Source organism: Schistocerca serialis, chromosome 2 (assembly GCF_023864345.2).
Source record: "Schistocerca serialis cubense isolate TAMUIC-IGC-003099 chromosome 2, iqSchSeri2.2, whole genome shotgun sequence".
NCBI classification, from domain to species: Eukaryota; Metazoa; Arthropoda; class Insecta; order Orthoptera; family Acrididae; genus Schistocerca; species Schistocerca serialis.
The window spans coordinates 228,163,595-228,186,232 of record NC_064639.1 but is presented as its reverse complement, the minus strand read 5'-3'; the positions used below and the strand labels follow the sequence as shown (position 1 = coordinate 228,186,232).

The 22,638-nt window shown below is 43.6% G+C and overlaps 1 protein-coding gene across 2 annotated transcripts in view; it reads left to right on the top strand.

The window, feature by feature from the left end:
• LOC126456980 (uncharacterized) overlaps nucleotides 1-22,638 on the top strand; it is a 334,582-nt gene that overhangs the window by 198,247 nt on the left and 113,697 nt on the right. For both annotated transcript variants that reach the window (XM_050092935.1, XM_050092934.1), the window contains exon 3: nucleotides 4,815-4,916. In XM_050092935.1, coding sequence (XP_049948892.1) covers nucleotides 4,815-4,916 — 102 coding nt within the window. The remainder of the gene's footprint in view (nucleotides 1-4,814; nucleotides 4,917-22,638) is intronic.

The following is a 22,638-nucleotide window of genomic DNA, read 5'->3' as shown; positions in this document are numbered from 1 at the left end:
CCATTTTATATCAAGGTGTGGCTACTCAGTAGTTTCATTTTCAATAGTATTCCAGCAGAACTGAAAAAAATTTTCCCTTCATTATTTTGTGGAGGGAGACTGAGGTGGGGGAGAGTCAGTAAGGAAATGTTTCGAAAAGGTTTTGAATGATGGTGTAAAGTTAATCTGGAGGTTGCTAAGTGCTATCGTTCTCAGGTAGTGGATGAATATAGTATGGGTATCCATCTTTCTGATTTGCACCTCCTTGTATTGGCCGTGTCTGCAGTTAAAATTTTTGTACGTGAGGTCCGCCAGTTAGAAGATAGGTTAACTCTCAGCAAAAAAAACTTTCTCATCAACATCGTTTGGTTGCAGATGACAAGCTACCTGTAATAATTAACACAAAAGTGATCCAGAAAATTCATGCACACTAAATGCAAAAAAACACACTGTTTAACACATTAAAGGAACTTTACAAATGAAAACATCACAAACAGATAAAGTCTACACACACACACACACACACACACACACACACACACACACACACACACACAAAGATAAAATCCAAACAGAATTCAAATTTGGCGCCGAGCTCTCTGGTGACCAAATGAACACTGACTGGGCTGGGACACATAACATACCACAATCACACTGTGTTCTGGCGTAGTGAAAAAGTGTTTTACTACTTTATTTGTGGAAAATACTTGTTATAGTTACGTATGCATCACAACATCTCAGCATGATGCGGAGAATAGAAGTGCTTGCCACACGAAAACTTAAATAAATACGTAAATAGGCGCGAAAACATCGCGAAGAACTAAATTACATTCTAGAAGATAGGTTAACTCCCAGCAAAAAACTTTCTCATCAACATCGTTTGGTTGCGGATGACAAGCTACCTGTAATAATTAACACAAACGTGATCCAGAAAATTCATGCACACCAAATGGAAAGGTATTTACAAAATGAAATGATGTGTTGTTTGAATTAAAAATGCACATAACTTTATAATCATTTAAAAAATTTTCACATTGCGGAATAAACAAAAACGAAAACCCACTGATGATGGCAGAGTGGTGCCGAAATATGTTTGGGTACTGAGAAAAAACGGTGTTTTGCATAACTGGCGGACCTCATATCCAAAAATAGTATGGGTCATTTGCACGACGTGAGTTGCGCTGCCTCGGGACGTACACACATTTTCTAACTTAAATACTTAATTGATTGTGTTGAATCCTTCACATAACATCATACCTGTTAAGGAGTAGATTATCAAATTAAATTAAGTCAATAAGAATATGAAATATTGAAAGTCAAATGTTCTTTGCCACTGGCAGGTGTTGCGTAGGCAACTTGAAACTGGGATCAGGTGCTGGTTTTAGCTTCATTGTAAAATACACTACTGGCCATTAAAATTGCTGCACCAAGAAGAAATGGAGATGATAAACGGGTATTCACTGCACAAATATATTATACTAGAACTGACATGTGCTTTCATTTTCACGCAATTTGGGTGCATGGATCCTGAGAGATCAGTACCCAGAACAACAACCTCTGGCCGTAATAACGGCCTTGATACGCCTGGGCACTGAGTCAAACAGACCTTGGGTGGCGTGTACAGGTACAGCTGCCCATGCAGCTTCAACACGATACCACAGTTCATCAAGATTAGTGACTGGCGTATTGTGACGAACCAGTTGCTCGGCCACCACTGACCAGACGTTTTCAGTTGGTGAGAGATCTGGAGAATGTACTGGCCAGGGCAGCAGTCGAACATTTTCTGTAACCAGAAAGGCCCGTACAGGAGCTGCAACATGAGGACGTGCATTATCCTGCTGAAATGTAGGGTTTCGCAGGGATTGAATGAAGGGTAGAGCCACGGGTCGTAACACATCTGAAATGTAACATCCACTGTTCAAAGTGCCGTCAATGCGAACAAGAGGTGACCGAGACGTGTAGCCAATGGCGCCCCATACCATCACGCCGAACGATACGCCAGTATGGCGATGACGAATACATGCTTACAATGTGCGTTCACCGCGATGTCGCCAAACACGGATGCGACCATCAAGATGCTGTAAACAGAACCTGGATTCATCCGAAAAAATGACGTTTTGCCATTCGTGCACCCAGGTTCGTCGTTGAGTACACCATCGCAGGCGCTCCTGTCTGTGATGCAGCGTCAAAAGTAACCGCAGCCGTGGTCTCCGAGCTGATAGTCCATGCTGCTGCAAACGTCGTCGAACCGTTCGTGCAGATGGTTGTTGTCTTGCAAACATCCCCAACTGTTGACTCAGGGATCGAGACGTGGCTGCACGATGCGTTACAGCCATGCGGATAAGATGCCTGTCATCTCGACTGCTAGTGATACGAGGCAGTTGGGATCCAGCACGGCGCTCCGTTTTACTCTCTTGAACCCACGTATTCTACATTCTGCTAGCAGTCATTGGATCTCCACCAACGCGAGCAGCAATGCCGCGATGCGATAAACCGCAATCGCGATAGGCTACAATCCGTCCTTTATCAAAGTCGGAGACGTGATGGTACGCATTTTTCCTCCTTACACGAGGCATCACAACAACGTTTCACCACGCAACGCCGGTCAACTGCTGTTTGTGTATGAGTAATCGGTTGGGAACTTTCCTCATGTCAGCACGTAGTAGGTGTCGCCACCGGCGCCAGCTTTGTGTGAATGCTCTGAAAAGCTAATCATTTGCATATCACAACATCTTCTTCCTGTCGGTTAAATTTCGCGTCTGTAGCACGTCATCTTCGTGGTGTAGCAATTTTAATGGCTAGTAAAGTACATACATCTTCTAACTTTAATACACTCCTGGAAATGGAAAAAAGAACACATTGACACCGGTGTGTCAGACCCACCATACTTGCTTCGGACACTGCGAGAGGGCTGTAAAAGAAATGATCACACGCACGGCACAGCGGACACACCAGGAACCGCGGTGTTGGCCGTCCAATGGCGCTAGCTGCGCAGCATTTGTGCACCGCCGCCGTCAGTGTCAGCCAGTTTGCCGTGGCATACGGAGCTCCATCGCAGTCTTTAACACTGGTAGCATGCCGCGACAGCGTGGACGTGAACCGTGTGTTGACGGACTTTGAGCGAGGGCGTATAGTGGGCATGCGGGAGGCCGGGTGGACGTACCGCCGAATTGCTCAACACGTGGGGCGTGAGGTCTCCACAGTACATCGATGTTGTCGCCAGTGGTCGGCGGAAGGTGCACGTGCCCGTCGACCTGGGACCGGACCGCAGCGACGCACCGATGCACGCCAAGACCGTAGGATCCTACGCAGTGCCGTAGGGGACCGCACCGCCACTTCCCAGCAAATTAGGGACACTGTTGCTCCTGGGGTATCGGCGAGGACCATTCGCAACCGTCTCCATGAAGCTGGGTTACGGTCCCGCACACCGTTAGGCCGTCTTCCGCTCACGCCCCAACATCGTGCAGCCCGCCTCCAATGGTGTCGCGACAGGCGTGAATGGAGGGACGAATGGAGACGTGTCGTCTTCAGCGATGAGAGTCGCTTCTGCCTTGGTGCCAATGATGGTCGTATGCGTGTTTGGCGCCGTGCAGGTGAGCGCCACAATCAGGACTGCATACGACCGAGGCACACAGGGCCAACACCCGGCATCATGGTGTGGGGAGCGATCTCCTACAGTGGCCGTACACCACTGGTGATCGTCGAGGGGACACTGAATAGTGCACGGTACATCCAAACCGTCATCGAACCCATCGTTCTACCATTCCTAGACCGGCAAGGGAACTTGCTGTTCCAACAGGACAATGCACGTCCGCATGTATCCCGTGCCACCCAACGTGCTCTAGAAGGTGTAAGTCAACTACCCTGGCCAACAAGATCTCCGGATCTGTCCCCCATTGAGCATGTTTGGGACTGGATGAAGCGTCGTCTCACGCGGTCTGCACGTCCAGCACGAACGCTGGTCCAACTGAGGCGCCAGGTGGAAATGGCATGGCAAGCCGTTCCACAGGACTACATCCAGCATCTCTACGATCGTCTCCATGGGAGAATAGCAGCCTGAATTGCTGCGAAAGGTGGATATTCACTGTACTAGTGCCGACATTGTGCATGCTCTGTTGCCTGTGTCTATGTGCCTGTGGTTCTGTCAGTGTGATCAAGTGATGTATCTGACCCCAGGAATGTGTCAATAAAGTTTCCCCTTCCTGGAACAATGAATTCACGGTGTTCTTATTTCAATTTCCAGGAGTGTATGTAACTGATTGTGTTGAATCCTTAACATAGCATCATACCTGTTAATGAGTAGATTATCAAAATAAATTTAGTCAGTAAGAATATGAAATACTGAAAGTCAAATGTTCGTCGCCACTGGCAGCTGTTGCGTAGGCAACTTGATACTGGGATCGGGTGGGGGTTTTACCTTCATTGTAATTTAGATTTTCGAGAGAATACCTTCATAATAGAATCAGCCAGTGTATATCACATCCTGCGTGTCTCTCATGAAAATACAATGAAGGTACAATCAGAGAGATTGGAGCAGATAGTAAGGCTTACCAACAATCGTTCTGCCCGCGGACCATTCGCGATTTGAAGAGGAAGCGGGGGCGGAACGGTGACGGTGGTACACAAAGCCTAGCCACATACCACAAGGTGGCTTGCTGTGTGTAGATGCACATGTAGTGTTGTACCATTTTGCCAGTACGTCGGCTGCAGAATGTTGTTGAAGCTTCGACTGTCTACGCACTGTGTGTGTGTGTGTGTGTGTGTGTGTGTGTGTGTGTGTGTGTGTGTGTTGAGTGAACATCACCCTGAAGCGCCACGTGTCTCTTGTGTTGCAGACTGCCTGCACCTGCAGCTGTATCGGGACAGTAAGGAGCGCTACAAGCAGGGACACACCAAGGCGTCACTCTCCCTGCAGCACTTCCTCGCCGTCGAGACGGGTAAGTGCCTCCACGTTACAAGGACGCCACATGACTGTTCTAGTTTTGAATTTATTTTTTTTATGATACGTGTCTTTCAGAACTCAAATGTAAATCCACTGTAGCAGTTAGATGCAACTCTCAAACATTCTCGCACATCGGCTTTGAAGTTTTCCGAGCACCTTTAATAACCGAAAGCCAGAATAATTTTTTTTCATGGGATTCCTGTCTTCGTGGCAGAATGCTCATCTGTCACGTGGTGGCTCAAGTTTAATTCCCGGCTGTGTTATATTTTCAAACAAAGTTGCATGATCTGCGAATATTTCCGCAAGCATAAGATATATAGAAACGAAAAAAGTTAATTTGTAATTTTTTAATTTAGACACTCTTTTATAAAAGATCATAAATTAAGAACTCATATTTGCAAGAATGGTTCAAATGGCGCTGAGCACTATGGGACTTAACATCTGAGGTCATCAGCCCACTGGAACTTAGAATTACTTAAACCTAACTAACATACGGACATCACACACATCCGTGCCCGAGGCAGGATTCGAACCTGCGACCGTAGTAATCGCGCGGTTCCGGACTGAAGCGCCTAGAACCGCTCGGCCACCGCGGCCGGCTCATATTTGCAATGAAAGTCGGATTTTCGTGTGTGATATGTATGTAAGCTACACAACAAAATTGAAGGATGACTTTTTCGAAATTCCGTAATTGTTTCCCATTCCGACTCATCAGTTTGAAATTTGTCTCAAAGCGGCCTACAACCTTCCTCTGTTGTTGTTGTTGTTGTTGTTGTGGTGGTCTTCAGTCCTGAGACTGGTTTGATGCAGCTCTCCATGCTACTCTATCCTGTGCAAGCTTCTTCATCTCCCAGTACCTACTGCAACCTACATCCTTCTGAATCTGTTTAGTGTATTCATCTCTTGGTCTCCCTCTACGATTTTTACCCTCCACGCAGCCCTCCAATACTAGACTGGTGATCCCTTGATGCCTCAGAACATGTCCTACCAACCGATCCCTTCTTCTAGTCAAGTTGTGCCACAAACTTCTCTTCTCCCCAATCCTATTAAATACCTTCTCATTAGTTATATGATCTACCCATCTAATCTTCAGCATTCTTCTGCAGCACCACATTTCGAAAGCTTCTATTCTCTTCTTGTCCAAACTAGTTATTGTCCATCTTTCACTTCCATACATGGCTACGCTCCATACAGATACTTTCAGAAACGACTTCCTGACACTTAAAGCTATACTCGCTGTTAACAAATTTCTCTTCTTCAGAGACGCTTTCCTTGCCACTGGCAGTCTACATTTGATATCCTCTCTACTTCGACCAACATCACTTATTTTGCTCCCCAGAAAGCAAGGGGAAACTACAGCCGTAATTTTTCCCGAGGGCATGCAGCTTTACTGTATGGTTAAATGATGATGGCGTCCTCTTGGGTAAAATATTCCGAAGGTAAAACAGTCTCCCATTCGGATCTCCGGGTGGGGACTACCCAGGAGGACTTCGTTATCAGGAGAAAGAAAACTGGCGTTCTACGGATCGGAGCGTGGAATGTCAGATCCCTTAATCGAGCAGGTAGGTTAGAAAATTTAAAAAGGGAAATGGATAGGTTAAAGTTAGATATAGTAGGAATTAGTGAAGTTCGGTGGCAGGAGGAACAAGACTTTTGGTCAGGCGAATACAGGTTTATAAATACAAAATCAAATAGGGGTAATGCAGGAGTCGGTTTAATAATGAATAAAAAAATAGGAGTGCGGGTAAGCTACTACAAACAGCATAGTGAACGAATTATTGCGCCCAAGATAGACACGAAGCCCACGCCTTCCTCTGTAATGATGAAAAAGCATGGCACGCTACGACGTCACCCTCTAGCTCTGTGACGCTTCAAACCGCAAGGTACCGACAGATGGAAAAAAAAACAGCTCGGAAGTTCACGTAAGCTATAAGGTGGTTTAATGATGTCACATTGTCACCAAATTTCAACATAATTCCGCTCAATGCCACCGTGGACGCCACAGGAGGACACGAAACAAGAGGCCCGAAAAGCCATAGACACGCTTTGCTGCTTCGGATCGCTTACAAATTTCTTCGAATGGTGTTTACACACCGTATACCGGAGCAAAACTTGCACTCGTACCACGCTCTAAAGGGATCAGATCACGTTAAACCGGTTGCTTTCCCACGAGGTCATCTGAGTAGAGTTGAAACGCACAGGGCGTGTCAGCAGTGTTAAGCGTTGTCAAGAACGTCCTCCTGTTGGCGGTTTCAACGGTGCGGTGTGAGAGAAGCAACGTCCCAAGGAAAGCAGTGGTTGCATTGACGCACTTTACGTCACCACCTGAGGCCTTTTCGTGTCGATTCTGAGCGGCAGTGTGTCTGGAATGTTTTTCCCGGGCACCCATAAGAAAACCGCATGATTTCAAAGCAGGGTGTCGCGGTTCTTATTTCTGTCGCAGAAACATCAAAAGAAGGGATGAAATGTGGATAACAGGGGGTGTGACGACCTTCCCATCGTGTGACACATCCACTGTGGCCTTGGACAGAATTGCCGTGAGATTTTGTGCCAGTGTGAGATCATTAACCCACCTTACAGCTCTCATGATCTTCTGAATTGCGGCCTTCTTTTTCCATGTGTCGATACTTTGCTGTCTTAAACGTCACCGAGCCCGAGGGTGACGTAGCAGGGCGCCAAGCTTTTGTTCAGTTACAGAAGTAAGTTGTACACACCTTTGAGCCAAATTACAAACTTACGCGTCGGAATGGGAGACAATTAGGGGCTTCCAAAAAGCGATCCTTTAAATTTGTTACACAGTGTACAAATAACAAGGCGTGCATTTTTCATAAAAATAACAATTATATGTGCAACTTCCTGGCAGATTAAAACTGTGTTCCGGACCGAGACTCGAACTCGGGACCTTTGCCTTTCGCGGGCAAGTGCTCTACCACTTTTTTTTTTTTCTTTTTTTTTTAAATCTCATTTTGTTCGCTTTTGTTCGTTGCATCTGCTCGGGGCGGACGTCGTAAGACATCCGATGAAGTTCGTTGTTGATCGATTAGCTCAGTTTTTTTATTACAGAGGGCTGCTAACCCTCTGACCGAACACGCTGAGCTACCGTGCCGGCACCAACTGAGCTACCCAAGCACGACTTACGCCCCGTCCTCACAGCTTTACTTCTGCCAGTGCCTCGTCTCCTACCTTCCAAACTTTACAGAAGCTCTCCTGCGAACCTCGCAGAACTAGCACTCCTGAAAGAAAGGATATTGCGGAGACATGGCTTAGCCACAGCCTGGGGGATGTTTCTAGAATGAAATTTTCACTCTACAGCGGAGTGTGCGCTGATATTAAACTTCCTGGCACATTAAAACTGCAGAGTGAAAATCTCATTCTGGAAACATCCCCCAGGCTGTGGCTAAGCCATGTCTCCGCAAAATACTTTCTTTCAGGAGTGCTAGTTCTGCAAGGTTCGCAGGAGAGCTTCTGTAAAGTTTGGAAGGTAGGAGACGAAGTACTGGCAGAAGTAATGCTGTGAGGACGTGGAGTGAGTCGTGCTTGGGTAGCTCAGTTGGTAGAGCACTTGCCCGCGAAAGGCAAAGGTCCCGAGTTCGAGTCTCGGTCCGGCACACAGTTTTAATCTGCCAGGAAGTATCATATCGGCGCACACTCCGCTGTAGAGTGAAAATTTCATTCTACAATTATATGTGCCTTAATTGGCATGTATTTCATGAATTTTATATTTAAATGATGTAGGTATTCGGACTGAATAAAACAAAGAAGATAATGTCCGAAACGAGACTAGAAACGTTTTCCTTTTTTATACATTTTGCACTTCACGGAAATATTTATAGAGCACGCACCTTTCTTTAAAAACTTGCTTCGAACGGGAATCGAAGCCAGGTCCAGCACATAGTAGGTCAGCATTCCACTACAGACCCACACTGCCTGTCGAAAACTCGACCTCTGTTTCAGGGAGTTAAACACGCTCGAAGAACTTTAAACCCTATTTTCTCGAGATTTTTTCAGCGTTGAGAACTACTTAGGCGACTGATATTTTTGTTTGAACATCATGTATCGTAAATATAAAATATTACAATAACTCTAGAGCCATGTGGTTTTCTTGTTATTTTAAGGGTCGATGCAGGTCTAGTACTGATTCCCGTTTTCTTGTCCTTACTGATACGTTTTTGACATGTGGCTAGTTATTTCATGAAACAGTAAATAAATAACAATTTTTACAAATAACAAATTTTGCAATTTTTTCTTAGTTCATAATTTACGTTAATTATAAATCAGTAACAATAGAGATTTGGAAAGAAAATTAAAGTTTATAGATAAGAAATAACATCGAGATTTGTCGATGACGTTGTAAGTCCGCCATGGAAGGTGAAGGCATTGGAAGAGCAGTCGAACGGAATGCATAGTGTCTCGAAATGTGGCTATAAGATGCACACGAACAAAAGTAACACAAATGTATTGAAGTACAGGAGAAGGAACCAGATTAGGAGATGTGATGCTAAAGGTAGCAGAGTCTTATTATTTGGGTAGCAAAGTAAGTGATGACGGGCGAAGTAGAGAGGATAAAAAATGTACACTGGCAACAGCAATAAAGTGTCTGAAAGTAAGGAACTTGTTAACATCGAATACCAAGTTAATTGTTAGGAAGCCTTTTTGTGAATGTATGCGTCTGTAGTGTAACCTTTGGGAAACAGAAAACTAGACGATAAACATCTCAGACAAGAAGAGAAAGGAGCTTTTAAACGAGGTATTTCGAGGGTAATCCCAAAAGTAAGGTCTTCTATTTTTTTATAAGTACATAGACCTGTTTATTTCCACAATGGTTTACATCAGTTTAATGCTTGAACATTTGGCTATTTTTCGACATAATCACCATTTCTGTCGATGCATTTTTGTAGACGCTGTATGCCCATGTCATACCAGCTCGCCACCATACCGTTCAGAAAGTTATGAACCTCTTCTTTCACCTTGTCGTCGGAGCTGAATTGCTTTCCGGCCAAATGTTCTTTTAACTTAGGGAACAGGTGATAGCCGCTGGGCGCCAAGTCAGGACTATAGGGTGGGTAGGTGATTGTGTTCCACTGAAATTGTTGGAGGAGAGCAACGGTTTGCCGAGCGATATGTGTGCGAGCGTTGTCATGGAGAATGTGTACGCCTTTGCTCAACATTCCTCTTCTCCGGTTTTGAATTGCCCATTTGAGTTTTTTCAGACTCCTACAGTACCTGTCAGCGTTAATTGTGGTCCCAGCGCTTTAGCTCAGACGAAGAGGTGAAAGAAGAGGTTCATAACTTTCTGAACAGTATGGTGGCCAGCTGGTATGACATGGGCATACAAAAACTGCCAGAGCGTCTACAAAAATGCATCGACAGAAATGGTGATTGTGTCGAAAAATAGCTAAATGTTCAAGCTGTAAACTGATGTAAACCATTGTAGAAATAAATAAGTCTACGTACTTATAAAAAAATATGAGACCTCACTTTTGGGATTACTCTCGTACATGGGATTGATGAAGACTAGATGGACGGATCAGATAACTAATTGGGAGGTACTGAATCGAATTGTGGAGAAAATAAAGTTATGTCACAACTTGAGTAAGAAAAGTGGTCGGTTGATAGGACTCATCATAGAGCATCAAGGAAATGTCTGTTTGGTAATGGAGGCAGGTGTCGGCGGTAAGAACTGTAGGGAGAAACCATTGTTCGATTACAGCAGGTATGTTCAGGTGCTGTAGGTTGCAGTAGTTGAGTAGAAATGAAGTTTTCAAGTTGTAGACGGGAGTTGAGAGCTGAACGGGTTACGTTAGCGGACCTCCCTTGGAAGTATCTCCTAACGACGTAACACATACTCTGTCAACCTGCCCCTTCTTTTTATCAGTGTCCTCCATACGTTTCTTTCCTTACTGCTTTTGTGAGGAAACTCCTTATACCTCATCTTCTCAGTCCACTTAATTTTAAACATTCGTCCATAGCACCAAATAACAAACTCTTCGACTTTCCTCCTTTCTGGTTTTCCCACAGTCCATTAATCATTCCCACACAATGCTGTACTCTAAACCTACAATCTTAAAAATTCCTTCCTCAAATTAAGGCCTATGTTTGGTACCAGTAGATTTCTCTTGACCATGAATGCCCTCTTGCCTATGTTACCCTGCTTTTTATATCTTCCTTTTCCATTTGTTACTTTGCTTCCAAGGTAGCACGATTCTTTCACTTGATCTACTTCGTGATCACTAAATTTGATCTCAAATTTTACCCTAATCTCATTTCTGCTACTTCTCATTACTTTCGCCTTCTTTCTCTTAATCCATGCTTGTGCTCAGCAGACTGTTCGTTCCTCGCTTTCACTGCCTCGCAATGCAGTCAACGAATATTATCATTGATATTTTTTCACCTCTAATTTTAGTCCCACTCCTGAACCTTTCTTCTATATCCTCCGTTGCTTCTTCGATGCAATTTATAGATTGAACAGTAGTGGCCAAAAACTATTTGCACCGTTGAAATTGTCAAACACTTTGTCTAAGTCGAGTAATCGTATGAACGTGTCTTGATTTTTCTTAAGTCTTCCTTCCATTATCAAACGCAATATTAGCGTTACAATCCCCGAATAATTATTAGATTTTCATCTCCCCGTTCAATGTCCTAATATATTTTCTCCATCTATTCACCTTCTGCTTGTGTCGTCGGCATGCATACCCGAACTATTGTTGTTGACATTACTTTGCTGTTCAATCAGATGAGAGCAGTTCACAATAGTTTACTCTCTGCCAAAACTTCCTAATCATTGCGAATCTTACTCCCGTTACATTTTTTGCTGCTGTTGATATTACCCTATATTCGTCTGACCAGAAATCCTTAGCTTCTGTCCATTTCACTTAACTGACCCCCACTGTATCTAGATCGAGCCTCATTATGTCCTTTTTCAGGCTTCCTATTTTCCCTGTCTCGACCAAACTTCCGACATTCCACGCTCCACCTCGAAGAGTGTTACCCTCTTGCTGTTTATCAAAACTTTCTTTCTCATGGTCACCTCCCCCTTGCCAGTCGCCTCCCGGAGGTCCGAGTGGTAGACTATTTCGGAATCTTTTGCTAATGGAAAGAACATAATGACACTTTCTTCAACTACACGCACCATGTTCTGTGGATACACATTGTGTGTCTTTAATCTCTTCTACTTCGTCTTGTCATTCATCATTGTTAAATCTTTCTTCTTTTAGGGGCAGATTCCAAACCCAAAGACAAGAGGCTACCCCAAAACTCTGTTCGCTTATCCACGGAAGTCTTCAGACGCAATTGCTGATCTAATAATGAAACAGCAAACAATGCGTACTTTCTGTGGTAGTATGTCTTTACACTCTTTAATGGTCACTGTGGCCCTTACATACGACGGTTGCGCTCGCTTGTCTTTCTGCGTTGTAAAAGTGATTACGAAAGTGAAAGGTAATTTGGAAAAAGTTCAAATGAAACAACAAATTTACTGTTACCAGTCACTGTTTATTTTTACCACAACGCCTTTCGAAGGTTTAAACTCCCATCCTTGGTTGGATTTATGTGGATTGATATGGCATGTATATGTTGTGTTATGACTGTGGGGTAACTTGAGGTACTATCTAGCAGCGTAAACCAAAACACTAATTTAGTACATAGCTCATGGTTTTGTAAAGGTCTTCGACTAAAGGACTGACGAAAATATAAATGTAAAAGTAAAATGAAATAAAAATATATCCAGTTGTCACAGGCTCCTTTCCCTGCTGCGATGCATCACATGCACCACCACGCTTTATAAACGTTGAGGGAACGAAGGTGGCGCCTAGAAGCTAACAAATACAAAGAACATATAGCAAAACGAAAACACTATTTCGAAGCAAGTCTCAAGGCATTGTGCAGATCACTGGTTGCATAGATGAACAGAAATAAAGATTCTTTCCTGTCAAGTTTACATAAGCTAACACTCGCTGCTTTATATGTTATAATTCTGAAAGAATATTTATTGTTTTTAATCAAGTCTTCCATAAAATTCCATAAATGGTTTAAATTTCTCAGTTAATCTTACCCCACAAATTCAAGTCTTAGTAGTGGCTGTGACTTTCCACGATGAATGTCATATTCAGTATTTTCAGGTTCAGGACCATACTTACACATAAACATTTCTATAAAAAGTATGTTGTGAGTAAAAGTCAACAACAATTATAGAATTTAATTCAATTATTTTTTCAGTTTAATTATTTTGCACACATGTAAGTACTCAGGGTGTCATGTTAGATGTGCCATTTTCGGACAAATTCTAGTGTCCGATTCCACTCGTCGGCTTCCAGCAACAACGTCATACCTAACGCAAAGCCGCTACGTATAGGCAATCTATGAATGCAACGGATCATATTCGCAAACAAACAAACGTAGCATACGATAAAATTACAGTCACATTCCGGCAGTTATTTACTTAGTCATTAATTATATCGAAACGAAGATAACGAAAATAATTAAGAACGAGAATTAAAAACAAATTTTCATGTCTGGTAAGAAGTATTCTCATAATTTATGCGAAAAGCACAGAGAACCTTTAAATTGCATTGTAGTAAAACGCATGGCGAAGTCATACTGTTATAAAATAGCGTTAATTTTATATTAATTGTTGACTCTAATGCGAGAAGCGCAGTAAAGTGTGGGTTTTGGGTGGGAAAAATAAAATGTAGCAGAAAAAAGGGAAAACAAATGACTGACAACAAATGCGAAAGAGGAGCATAAAATGTGGGGAAACCGACACACGAAATTCCAAAAGAAAAGCCAGCACATGACAAACGAATATCTACAAAAAATAAAGAACATTGGAATCGATAACTGGAATTAACCTATGTGGGTAAATTCCAGTTACAGATTCCAGCCGCTCCATGACTCATATGTAAATTATTTTTGCAGTTATATGTACTGAAACGTAATACTATTTCTGCATTTGTAATTACTTTCTAAAACTACTGCGATGCATAACAAACATTACAATCGGTAACTAGAATTGACCTTCTATATAGGTCAGTTCTAGAATTGACCTTCTATATAGGTCAATTCTAGTTAACGATTCCAATATTAGTAACTTTTTTGCAGTAGTTCAGAGAGTAATTACTAATGCAAAAATTATATTAGCCTACATTGCTGAAAAAACGATCTAATTAATGAATCATCGAATGGCTGGAATCGGCAAATGGAATTGACCTTTATAGGAAATCAATTCTAGTTACCGATTCCTTCGATGGTTCATAATTTTGTACATTTTTGCATTAAATCTGTGGACTATGTTTTTCGTAGGATTTCTAGATTTCTTATTGATCTCTGAACTACTACGAAAACTAATAAATATTGTAGGTACACCTACCTAATTTTTCTCGTTTCCATAGTAATGAAGATAGTAATACCATATGAAGAAATCCTGTAACATGTTAGTGCAGACACTTGTTGTTAAAATTATCAAAATAACGAACCGTGGAATAGTTGGAATCGGTAATTAGAATTAACCTATATACACTCCTGGAAATTGAAATAAGAACAACGTGAATTCATTGTCCCAGGAAGGGGAAACTTTATTGACACATTCCTGGGGTCAGATACATCACATGATCACACTGACAGAACCACAGGCACATAGACACAGGCAACAGAGCATGCACAATGTCGGCACTAGTACAGTGTATATCCACCTTTCGCAGCAATGCAGGCTGCTATTCTCCCATGGAGACGATCGTAGAGATGCTGGATGTAGTCCTGTGGAACGGCTTGCCATGCCATTTCCACCTGGCGCCTCAGTTGGACCAGCGTTCGTGCTGGACGTGCAGACCGCGTGAGACGACGCTTCATCCAGTCCCAAACATGCTCAGTGAGGGACAGATCCGGAGATCTTGCTGGCCAGGGTAGTTGACTTACACCTTCTAGAGCACGTTGGGTGGCACGGGATACATGCGGACGTGCGTTGTCCTGTTGGAACAGCAAGTTCCCTTGCCGGTCTAGGAATGGTAGAACGATGGGTTCGATGACGGTTTGGATGTACCGTGCACTATTCAGTGTCCCCTCGACGATCACCAGTGGTGTACGGCCAGTGTAGGAGATCGCTCCCCACACCATGATGCCGGGTGTTGGCCCTGTGTGCCTCGGTCGTATGCAGTCCTGATTGTGGCGCTCACCTGCACGGCGCCAAACACGCATACGACCATCATTGGCACCAAGGCAGAAGTAACTCTCATCGCTGAAGACGACACGTCTCCATTCGTCCCTCCATTCACGCCTGTCGCGACACCACTGGAGGCGGGCTGCACGATGTTGGGGCGTGAGCGGAAGACGGCCTAACGGTGTGCGGGACCGTAGCCCAGCTTCATGGAGACGGTTGCGAATGGTCCTCGCCGATACCCCAGGAGCAACAGTGTCCCTAATTTGCTGGGAAGTGGCGGTGCGGTCCCCTACGGCAATGCGTAGGATCCTACGGTCTTGGCGTGCGTCCGTGCGTCGCTGCGGTCCGGTCCCAGGTCGACGGGCACGTGCACCTTCCGCCGACCACTGGCGACAACATCGATGTACTGTGGAGACCTCACGCCCCACGTGTTGAGCAATTCGGCGGTACGTCCACCCGGCCTCCCGCATGCCCACTATACGCCTCGCTCAAAGTCCGTCAACTGCACATACGGTTCACGTCCACGCTGTCGCGGCATGCTACCAGTGTTAAAGACTGCGATGGAGCTCCGTATGCCACGGCAAACTGGCTGACACTGACGGCGGCGGTGCACAAATGCTGCGCAGCTAGCGCCATTCGACGGCCAACACCGCGGTTCCTGGTGTGTCCGCTGTGCCGTGCGTGTGATCATTGCTTGTACAGCCCTCTCGCAGTGTCCGGAGCAAGTATGGTGGGTCTGACACACCGGTGTCAATGTGTTCTTTTTTCCATTTCCAGGAGTGTAGATCAGTTCCAGTTACCGATTTCAGTGTTTGATAGACCCTAGTTTTTGTCAATTTTCGTTACGTGTGTACTCGTCCCGTTAGATTTAACAATTAGTATTAAAAGTTAACGCTTATTCGTAATATTATGAGCTCGCCATGCGCTATACTGTACTGTACTGTACTCGCATAAATTACGATAATAATTTATTTCAGACACGTATACTCCTATTTTGCTATTCTTATTTATTTTCGTTATCTTTAATTCTTGTCGGTACAATTCGTGGCTAAGTAATTAATCGCGTGAACTCTGTTCGTAATTTTATCGTATGCTACATTCGTTTGTTTACGAATATGGTCAGTCGCTTTCAAAGGTTGCCTCGATGTAGCTCCTCTGCCTTAGGCACGACGTCATTGCTCAAAGCCTACGTGTTGAATCGGACACTAGAATTGAGCCCCATTTTCAGTTGACTCAGCAAAAAATAATGGACCCTAACCTTGTTACAGTTTATAGCGTAATAAGCATTTACCTTAGGTGAGTCCCGTACATGTTCGATTACGTGATATAGTTTCGGCTCACCCCATATCCGAACATCATACCGATTCACTTTACCGCAAGTATGAAATATGGATTCTTCACTGAACACAATTTTATTAAGAAAATCTTCAGTCTGCATTCGTTAAACATATCGATATAAAACTTATCTCGGTTTTCTTTGTCACATTCTCTTAAAGCTTGCAACAGTCCTAATTTGTAGGGTGCGGATGACAGGCGTTTCCGTAATACCTTCCGCACTGCAACACTGGGCATATTCAATTCTAAGCTGGTACGTCTCGCTGATTTGCCCAGACTACGAATGTAAGACTTCGAACTTGTTCAATTGCTGCGTCAGAGACTGATGCCTGGCTCTGACCCGGCGTCCTATGTGATACACAGCCAGTTCCGATGAAACGATTATACCAATTAATAACAATTTGTCTTTGAGGTGGTGGCATGCGATATTTAGTCCTGAATTGTCTCTGAAATGTAGCAGCGGATTTTGATTCACGAAACCGTTAACAACACCGCGAACGCTCGGCACCATTATACAACTCCATGATGATGTTGGAATAACTCATTTGCACATGCCACCTAGCTGGAACTAGCAGCGTTAGGCGGAAATAAAACTTGAAGATATTCTGCATTCACTGCTGTGTCAAACATTTTCGTAAATTATTTACCCTAATCACAGTTAAAGGTTACTATTGTATAACTAACATATAAACACCCAGCATAAATAACAATTTTCATACTATTTATGTGTTACATTGGTTGTGTGTGTGTGTGTGTGCGTGTGTGTGTGTGTGTGTGTGTGTGTGTGTGTGAGAGAGAGAGAGAGAGAGAGAGGACGGAATTCAGAGGCAAATAAACAGTATCTGGTAACAGTAAATTTGTTGTTCCATTCGATACAAATATCAGTCAAGGTAAAGCCTAACCAAAAACATTTCCGTTTAAAGTCTAAAGAGGAAAAACAGTGCGAAGGAAACAGGCAGCAATGCCAAATTTCGCAAACGACGACAGCCCTTTTGACAAGAGGTAAGGGAACCTGTCGAAAGGAATTGACAGCATTTAACTACAGAATATGGATTGAGGGTGCAGTGAGGAACGAAGGTGATTAAGAGCAGTAGAAAATAGAACACCAATATTCTTGGCATCAAAATTGAGAACGGTACGGTAGTGTCTTATCTGCGGAGCAAGATTATTCAGAATGGCCGAAGTATCGAAAGTAGGTTGAAATACACAGGTAAAAAGATATCAGCTGTTGGCAGATAGTGACATGGAAATGAGGAACAATATCCTGAAAGCGGCCGACTGGAGCGTAGTATTCAGCGCCGTGACTTTTCCTACGCTTGGGGTGCATAAAATTAAATTCTGAACCTCCATTCAATCGTGCACAGATCCAACTTCCGGAGTTCATGAATTTCATGTGATGAATTTCAAAAGCTGCAGTCATATTCCAGATTTCTGGTCCCAGATTTAACTTTTGCTATCAGGTTTTCTTTTTTCTTTTTTTAAATTATGTCCCGTGTAAATACTAATAAATCCAAATATGTTTTCATAGCACAATATTTATGAGGTGTACAACTCTTTAAAAAATTTGCAATAACAACTGATACCAAACATTTTTTTCGCACTAGTGTAAACCTACATTTGGATAGCACTGACAGAAATTAAAAGTACTAAAAGTTTACACAACCTGCCACAACAGCAGTTCACTGCGAACAGCTATTTAACTTCTATATAAAACCTGTTTATCAACATCTCCCTCTCTGCCAGTTTAAGTTATGTGAGATCACGAAAGCGAAATATAAAAATGGACGTAAAAATACAGAATTAAGCTGCTATTAGTATTAGCTTAAAAGAGCTTTCCTTTTGCATATTAAATTTTTCTGAATATATATTAATGTGGTAGCAGTCACACTTCGGTCCACTATTATTTCTACAATCCTGTCTGCAATCTTATCAAAATAAAATGACTGATTTTTTTTAGAAATTTAAACCGACTGACAATTGAATTTCCGTGCTTATTCTAAAATTTGTCTCAGATTTTGCGAATACCTAATATTTCCGAAGTTACGGAAAATTTAATATTATAATTTATGTTCTAGTAACATTAATTCAGCAGGTGTAGTTGTGAAACATGATATTTTATCCTCCAGCATGTGATCATTAAATGTTATTATCCACAACAATAGTTTAACTGAATTTTAATATAGCACAACAGTTCCGTTTGTTAATACGTGATACAGTTTTAGAATTACCTAAATGGGTGGGTCTCCCGTGAAACCTTATTACTCAGTTTCGGTCTTTAGTTGTTACAGATATCCAAATCATGGTCGTAAAACTTATCGTGATGAATTAAACTGGTTTCACCATTTGAAATACGGATTTCTTACAGGAATTCTTAAATCCCACGTTCAAAAGCGCTGTTTGGTACGGTATCTAGGTAATCAGCAATACTGTGCCGCTTTTCAGCCGGCCGGTGTGGCCGAGCGGTTCTAGGCGCTTCAGTCTGCAACCACGCGACCGCTAAGGTCACAGATTCGAATCCTGCCTCGGGCATGGATGTGTGTGATGTCCTTAGGTTAGTTAGGTTTAAGTAGTTCTAAGTTCTAGGGGACTGGTGACCTCAGATGTTAAGTCCCATAGTGCTCAGAGCCATTTGAACCATTTTTGCTGCTTTGCTAAATATATCTTACGTGAAATGGAATAAATTTAGGGTAGGGCCAAGAGTTTGTTGCTAGATGTCGCGATCGACCTTGTTTGCATAATCGATTATGAAGTTACTGGTATATCACAATGCGGACCATCGGAATTCCAGGGAAGAAGAAAGTGGTGGAATTTGAAATGTAGTGTTATCGAAGAATGTTAAAAAATCAAGTAGACCGATAAAGTACACTGTAAGGAAAAAAAAAACTACCCACCACGAAGGAATTGTACTAATGGGACGGAAATCGGTAGATGTTATGTAAATGTACAGTCCAACAGACAATTAAAATTTCAGAAAAATTGGATGATTTATTCAAGGAAAAAAAATGGAATTGAGCGTTTGGCGTCACTGGAAGGGAGGCCCCTTACGGGGCAGGTCCGGCCGCTTTAGTGCATGTCGTATTACATTCGACGCCACATTGGGCGACCTGCGCGCCGGGTTGGGATGAAATGATGATGAAGAAAATACAACGCCCAGTCCCTGAGCGGAGAAAATCCCCGACCCAATCGGGAATCGAAATGGCTCTGAGCACTATGGGACTTAACAGCTATGGTCATCAGTCCCCTAGAACTTAGAACTACTTAAACCTAACCAACCTAAGGACATCACACAACACCCAATCATCACGAGGCAGAGAAAATCCCTGACCCCGCCGGGAATCGAACCCGGGAACCGGGGCGCGGGAAGCGAGAACGCTACCGCACGACCACGAGCTGCGGACTCGGGAATCGAACCCGGGCCCCTTAGGACGGCAGTCTGTCACGCTGACCATTCAGCTATCGGGCAGCACATTTATTAAAGAGAAAGTGCTTCCCAAAATGAGCAAGCCAGTAACGCATCTGGCCCTTATGCAAGTAGTTTTTCGGCTTGGCACTGATTGATACAATTGTTGGACGTCCTACTCAGCGATATCATGCCAAATTCTGTCCAATCAGCGCGTTAGATCATCAAAATCCCGGGCTGGTTGCAGGATCCTGCTCACAGAGTTCCAAACGTTCTCAGTTGGGGAGAGATCCGGCACCCATGCTGGCCAACGCGTTGTTCTGAAAGCACTAAGACAAGCGGTACAAATTCTAGCCGTGTGTGGCGGGCATCATCTTGCTGAAATGTAAGCCTAACATGGTCTGGGGCGCCACTTTACTTCATAGCAAGATCCCTTTGGTTGTCATCCGCAGCACCCTTACAGCACAGCTGTAGGTCGACGTTATTCTAAGCCCCGTCCTGTTGCCCTTCATGGCAAGCCAACCAGGTCTTACATTTCAGTAAGATAATGCCTGCCCACACACAGAGAGAGTCTGTACTGCTTGTCTTCGTGCGTCCCGAACCTCGTCTCGGCCAGCAATGTCACCGGATCTCTCTTCAGTCGAGAACGTTTGGAGAATTTTGGATATGCCCTCCTACCATATCGGGATTTTGACGATTTAACGATCTAATTGCACAGAATTTGGCACAAAATCACTCATAGGGACATTCAAAAACTGTGGCAATCAGTCCCAGGTCGAATAACTGCTTGCGTAAGAGCCAGGGTGGACAAAGGCGTTATTGAATTGCTCAATTTCTGGCGTTCTTTCTCTTGAATAAATCATCGAGTTTTTCTGAAATTGTAATCGTCTGTTTGTCAGTGTGCTAAATCTACTGATTTCCGCCCCATTCGGGTAATTCCTTCGTGCTGCAACCTTTTTTTTTCCTTTTGTCTTAGAGTTTATGAAATGAATAAGTACTGTAACAAATAGGTTGCGAAATCATCTATGGAAGATCAGTACGATAAGGAAGGGCTGCTACAGCATCAAAGAATAGTTAACCCGTTACTGGAAAGAACAGTAGAGCGAGAAACTAGTAGGGGCAGATAAAGATTAGAATACGCAACATTTATTATAAAGTACACTATTCCAGCTCGCGTGCCCACCGGCGAGCAGTTGTGCGCCCACGGGCACAGCAGGGACAACCAGGCCGGTACGTATGCAACAGTTCTACATCGGCCAAGCACACACAGGTAATGTTGGCATGTATTTAGGACACGGGCAGAATCCGTGTGGCAGGTAGCCTATACTAGCTGTCATGGCAGGGCATTCTAACGGTACTAATCTTCCACAGATTGCTTTGTCTTTACAGTACAGGCTGTACGTAAAGTCTGGGAACAGTTTCAATTATTTATTGCACAAGAACTAAACATTGGCTCTGAGCACTACGGGACTTAACTTATAAGGTCATCAGTCCGCTAGAACTTACAACTACTTAAACCTAACTAACCTAAGGACATCACACACATCCATGCCCGAGGCAGGATTCGAACCTGCGACCATATCAGTCGCGCGATTCCAGACTGTTGCGCCTAGAACCGCTCGGCGAACTAAACATTGTACAGATGTCATACATATTGCATTTGGAAGAGAAACCCTGAATTTTTTTTTCTTTTTTTCTCATGTATACCGCCACAGCTTAGTTTGGTAATTTGCCGATAGTCAGCGCTAGTTGCAAACATAACCACATTCACTTCACTCACACTGGGACGTCTGCTTCTCTTGGCCGGGCACAAGCAACCCGTCGTAACGAATTTGTTGTGCCAGTGGTAAACGGCCTTCCTTGTTGGTGGCATCTTACCGTACTTGGTTATAAACACCCGTTGAACAGCTGTAGCACACTTGTTTATGTCGAACTCCAACACACAGAAAGGTCGCTCCGCACCTGAACTCGCCATGTCTGCGACTAGCGCTGGCTATCGACAAATTACCAAACTACGTTATGGCGGTAGACACGAAAAAAAAGAAAAAAAAACCTTTCAAGGTTTCTCTTCAAAATACCATATGTATGATATCTGTACAATGTTTGGTTCTTGTGCGATAAATAATTGAAAGTGTTTCCGGACTTTATGTACACCCTGCATAAAGGGCAGTCAAATGAAAACGAGACGGATTGCAAAAAGCACTTACACTGTTTATTATTTCAAACACTATGGCCGTCATTCTTAAAACACTGGTGTCCAATTTAAAGCAACAAACCGCTATTTCCCCGTCCTTTGTCTAATTCACGATATAATCGTACAAACTGTCATAGGATGTCAGTGTGATAGTGTTCCGCACGGAAGATGGCATTCAGTTCCACGCCAACGATGACGTCAGGGCATCCTTCAAACGGGATAGTGTTTGCTGGGTAGCCTCACATTCACAATCGCTGTGTACACAGCCAAAGACGGTGCAATATAACACAGAGAAGTAGCCTACCAGACTCTCTGCGGTGGAGAACTATAGAAGAATGGAAACACGACAGTCGAAAACTGTCGTGGCCCGATGGCTTAATGTGAATCATTATGTTATTTATCGGATATGGTGGCAGTGTAATGAGATCGAAACTGTGTCCGAAAACTAGAGCAGGGCGACCATTTGTGACACCAGAAAGAGAGAACCGTTATTTGGCTGCAAGGGCACGACGGTACCGCCTTAGAACTGCCCGGCAACTGGCATCTGACCTCACAGCATCCACTGGACGTGTGGTAACGACGCAAACGGTGTACAGAAGGCTTCGGAAGAGTGTCCTTTACTGTCGCAGACCTGCTGT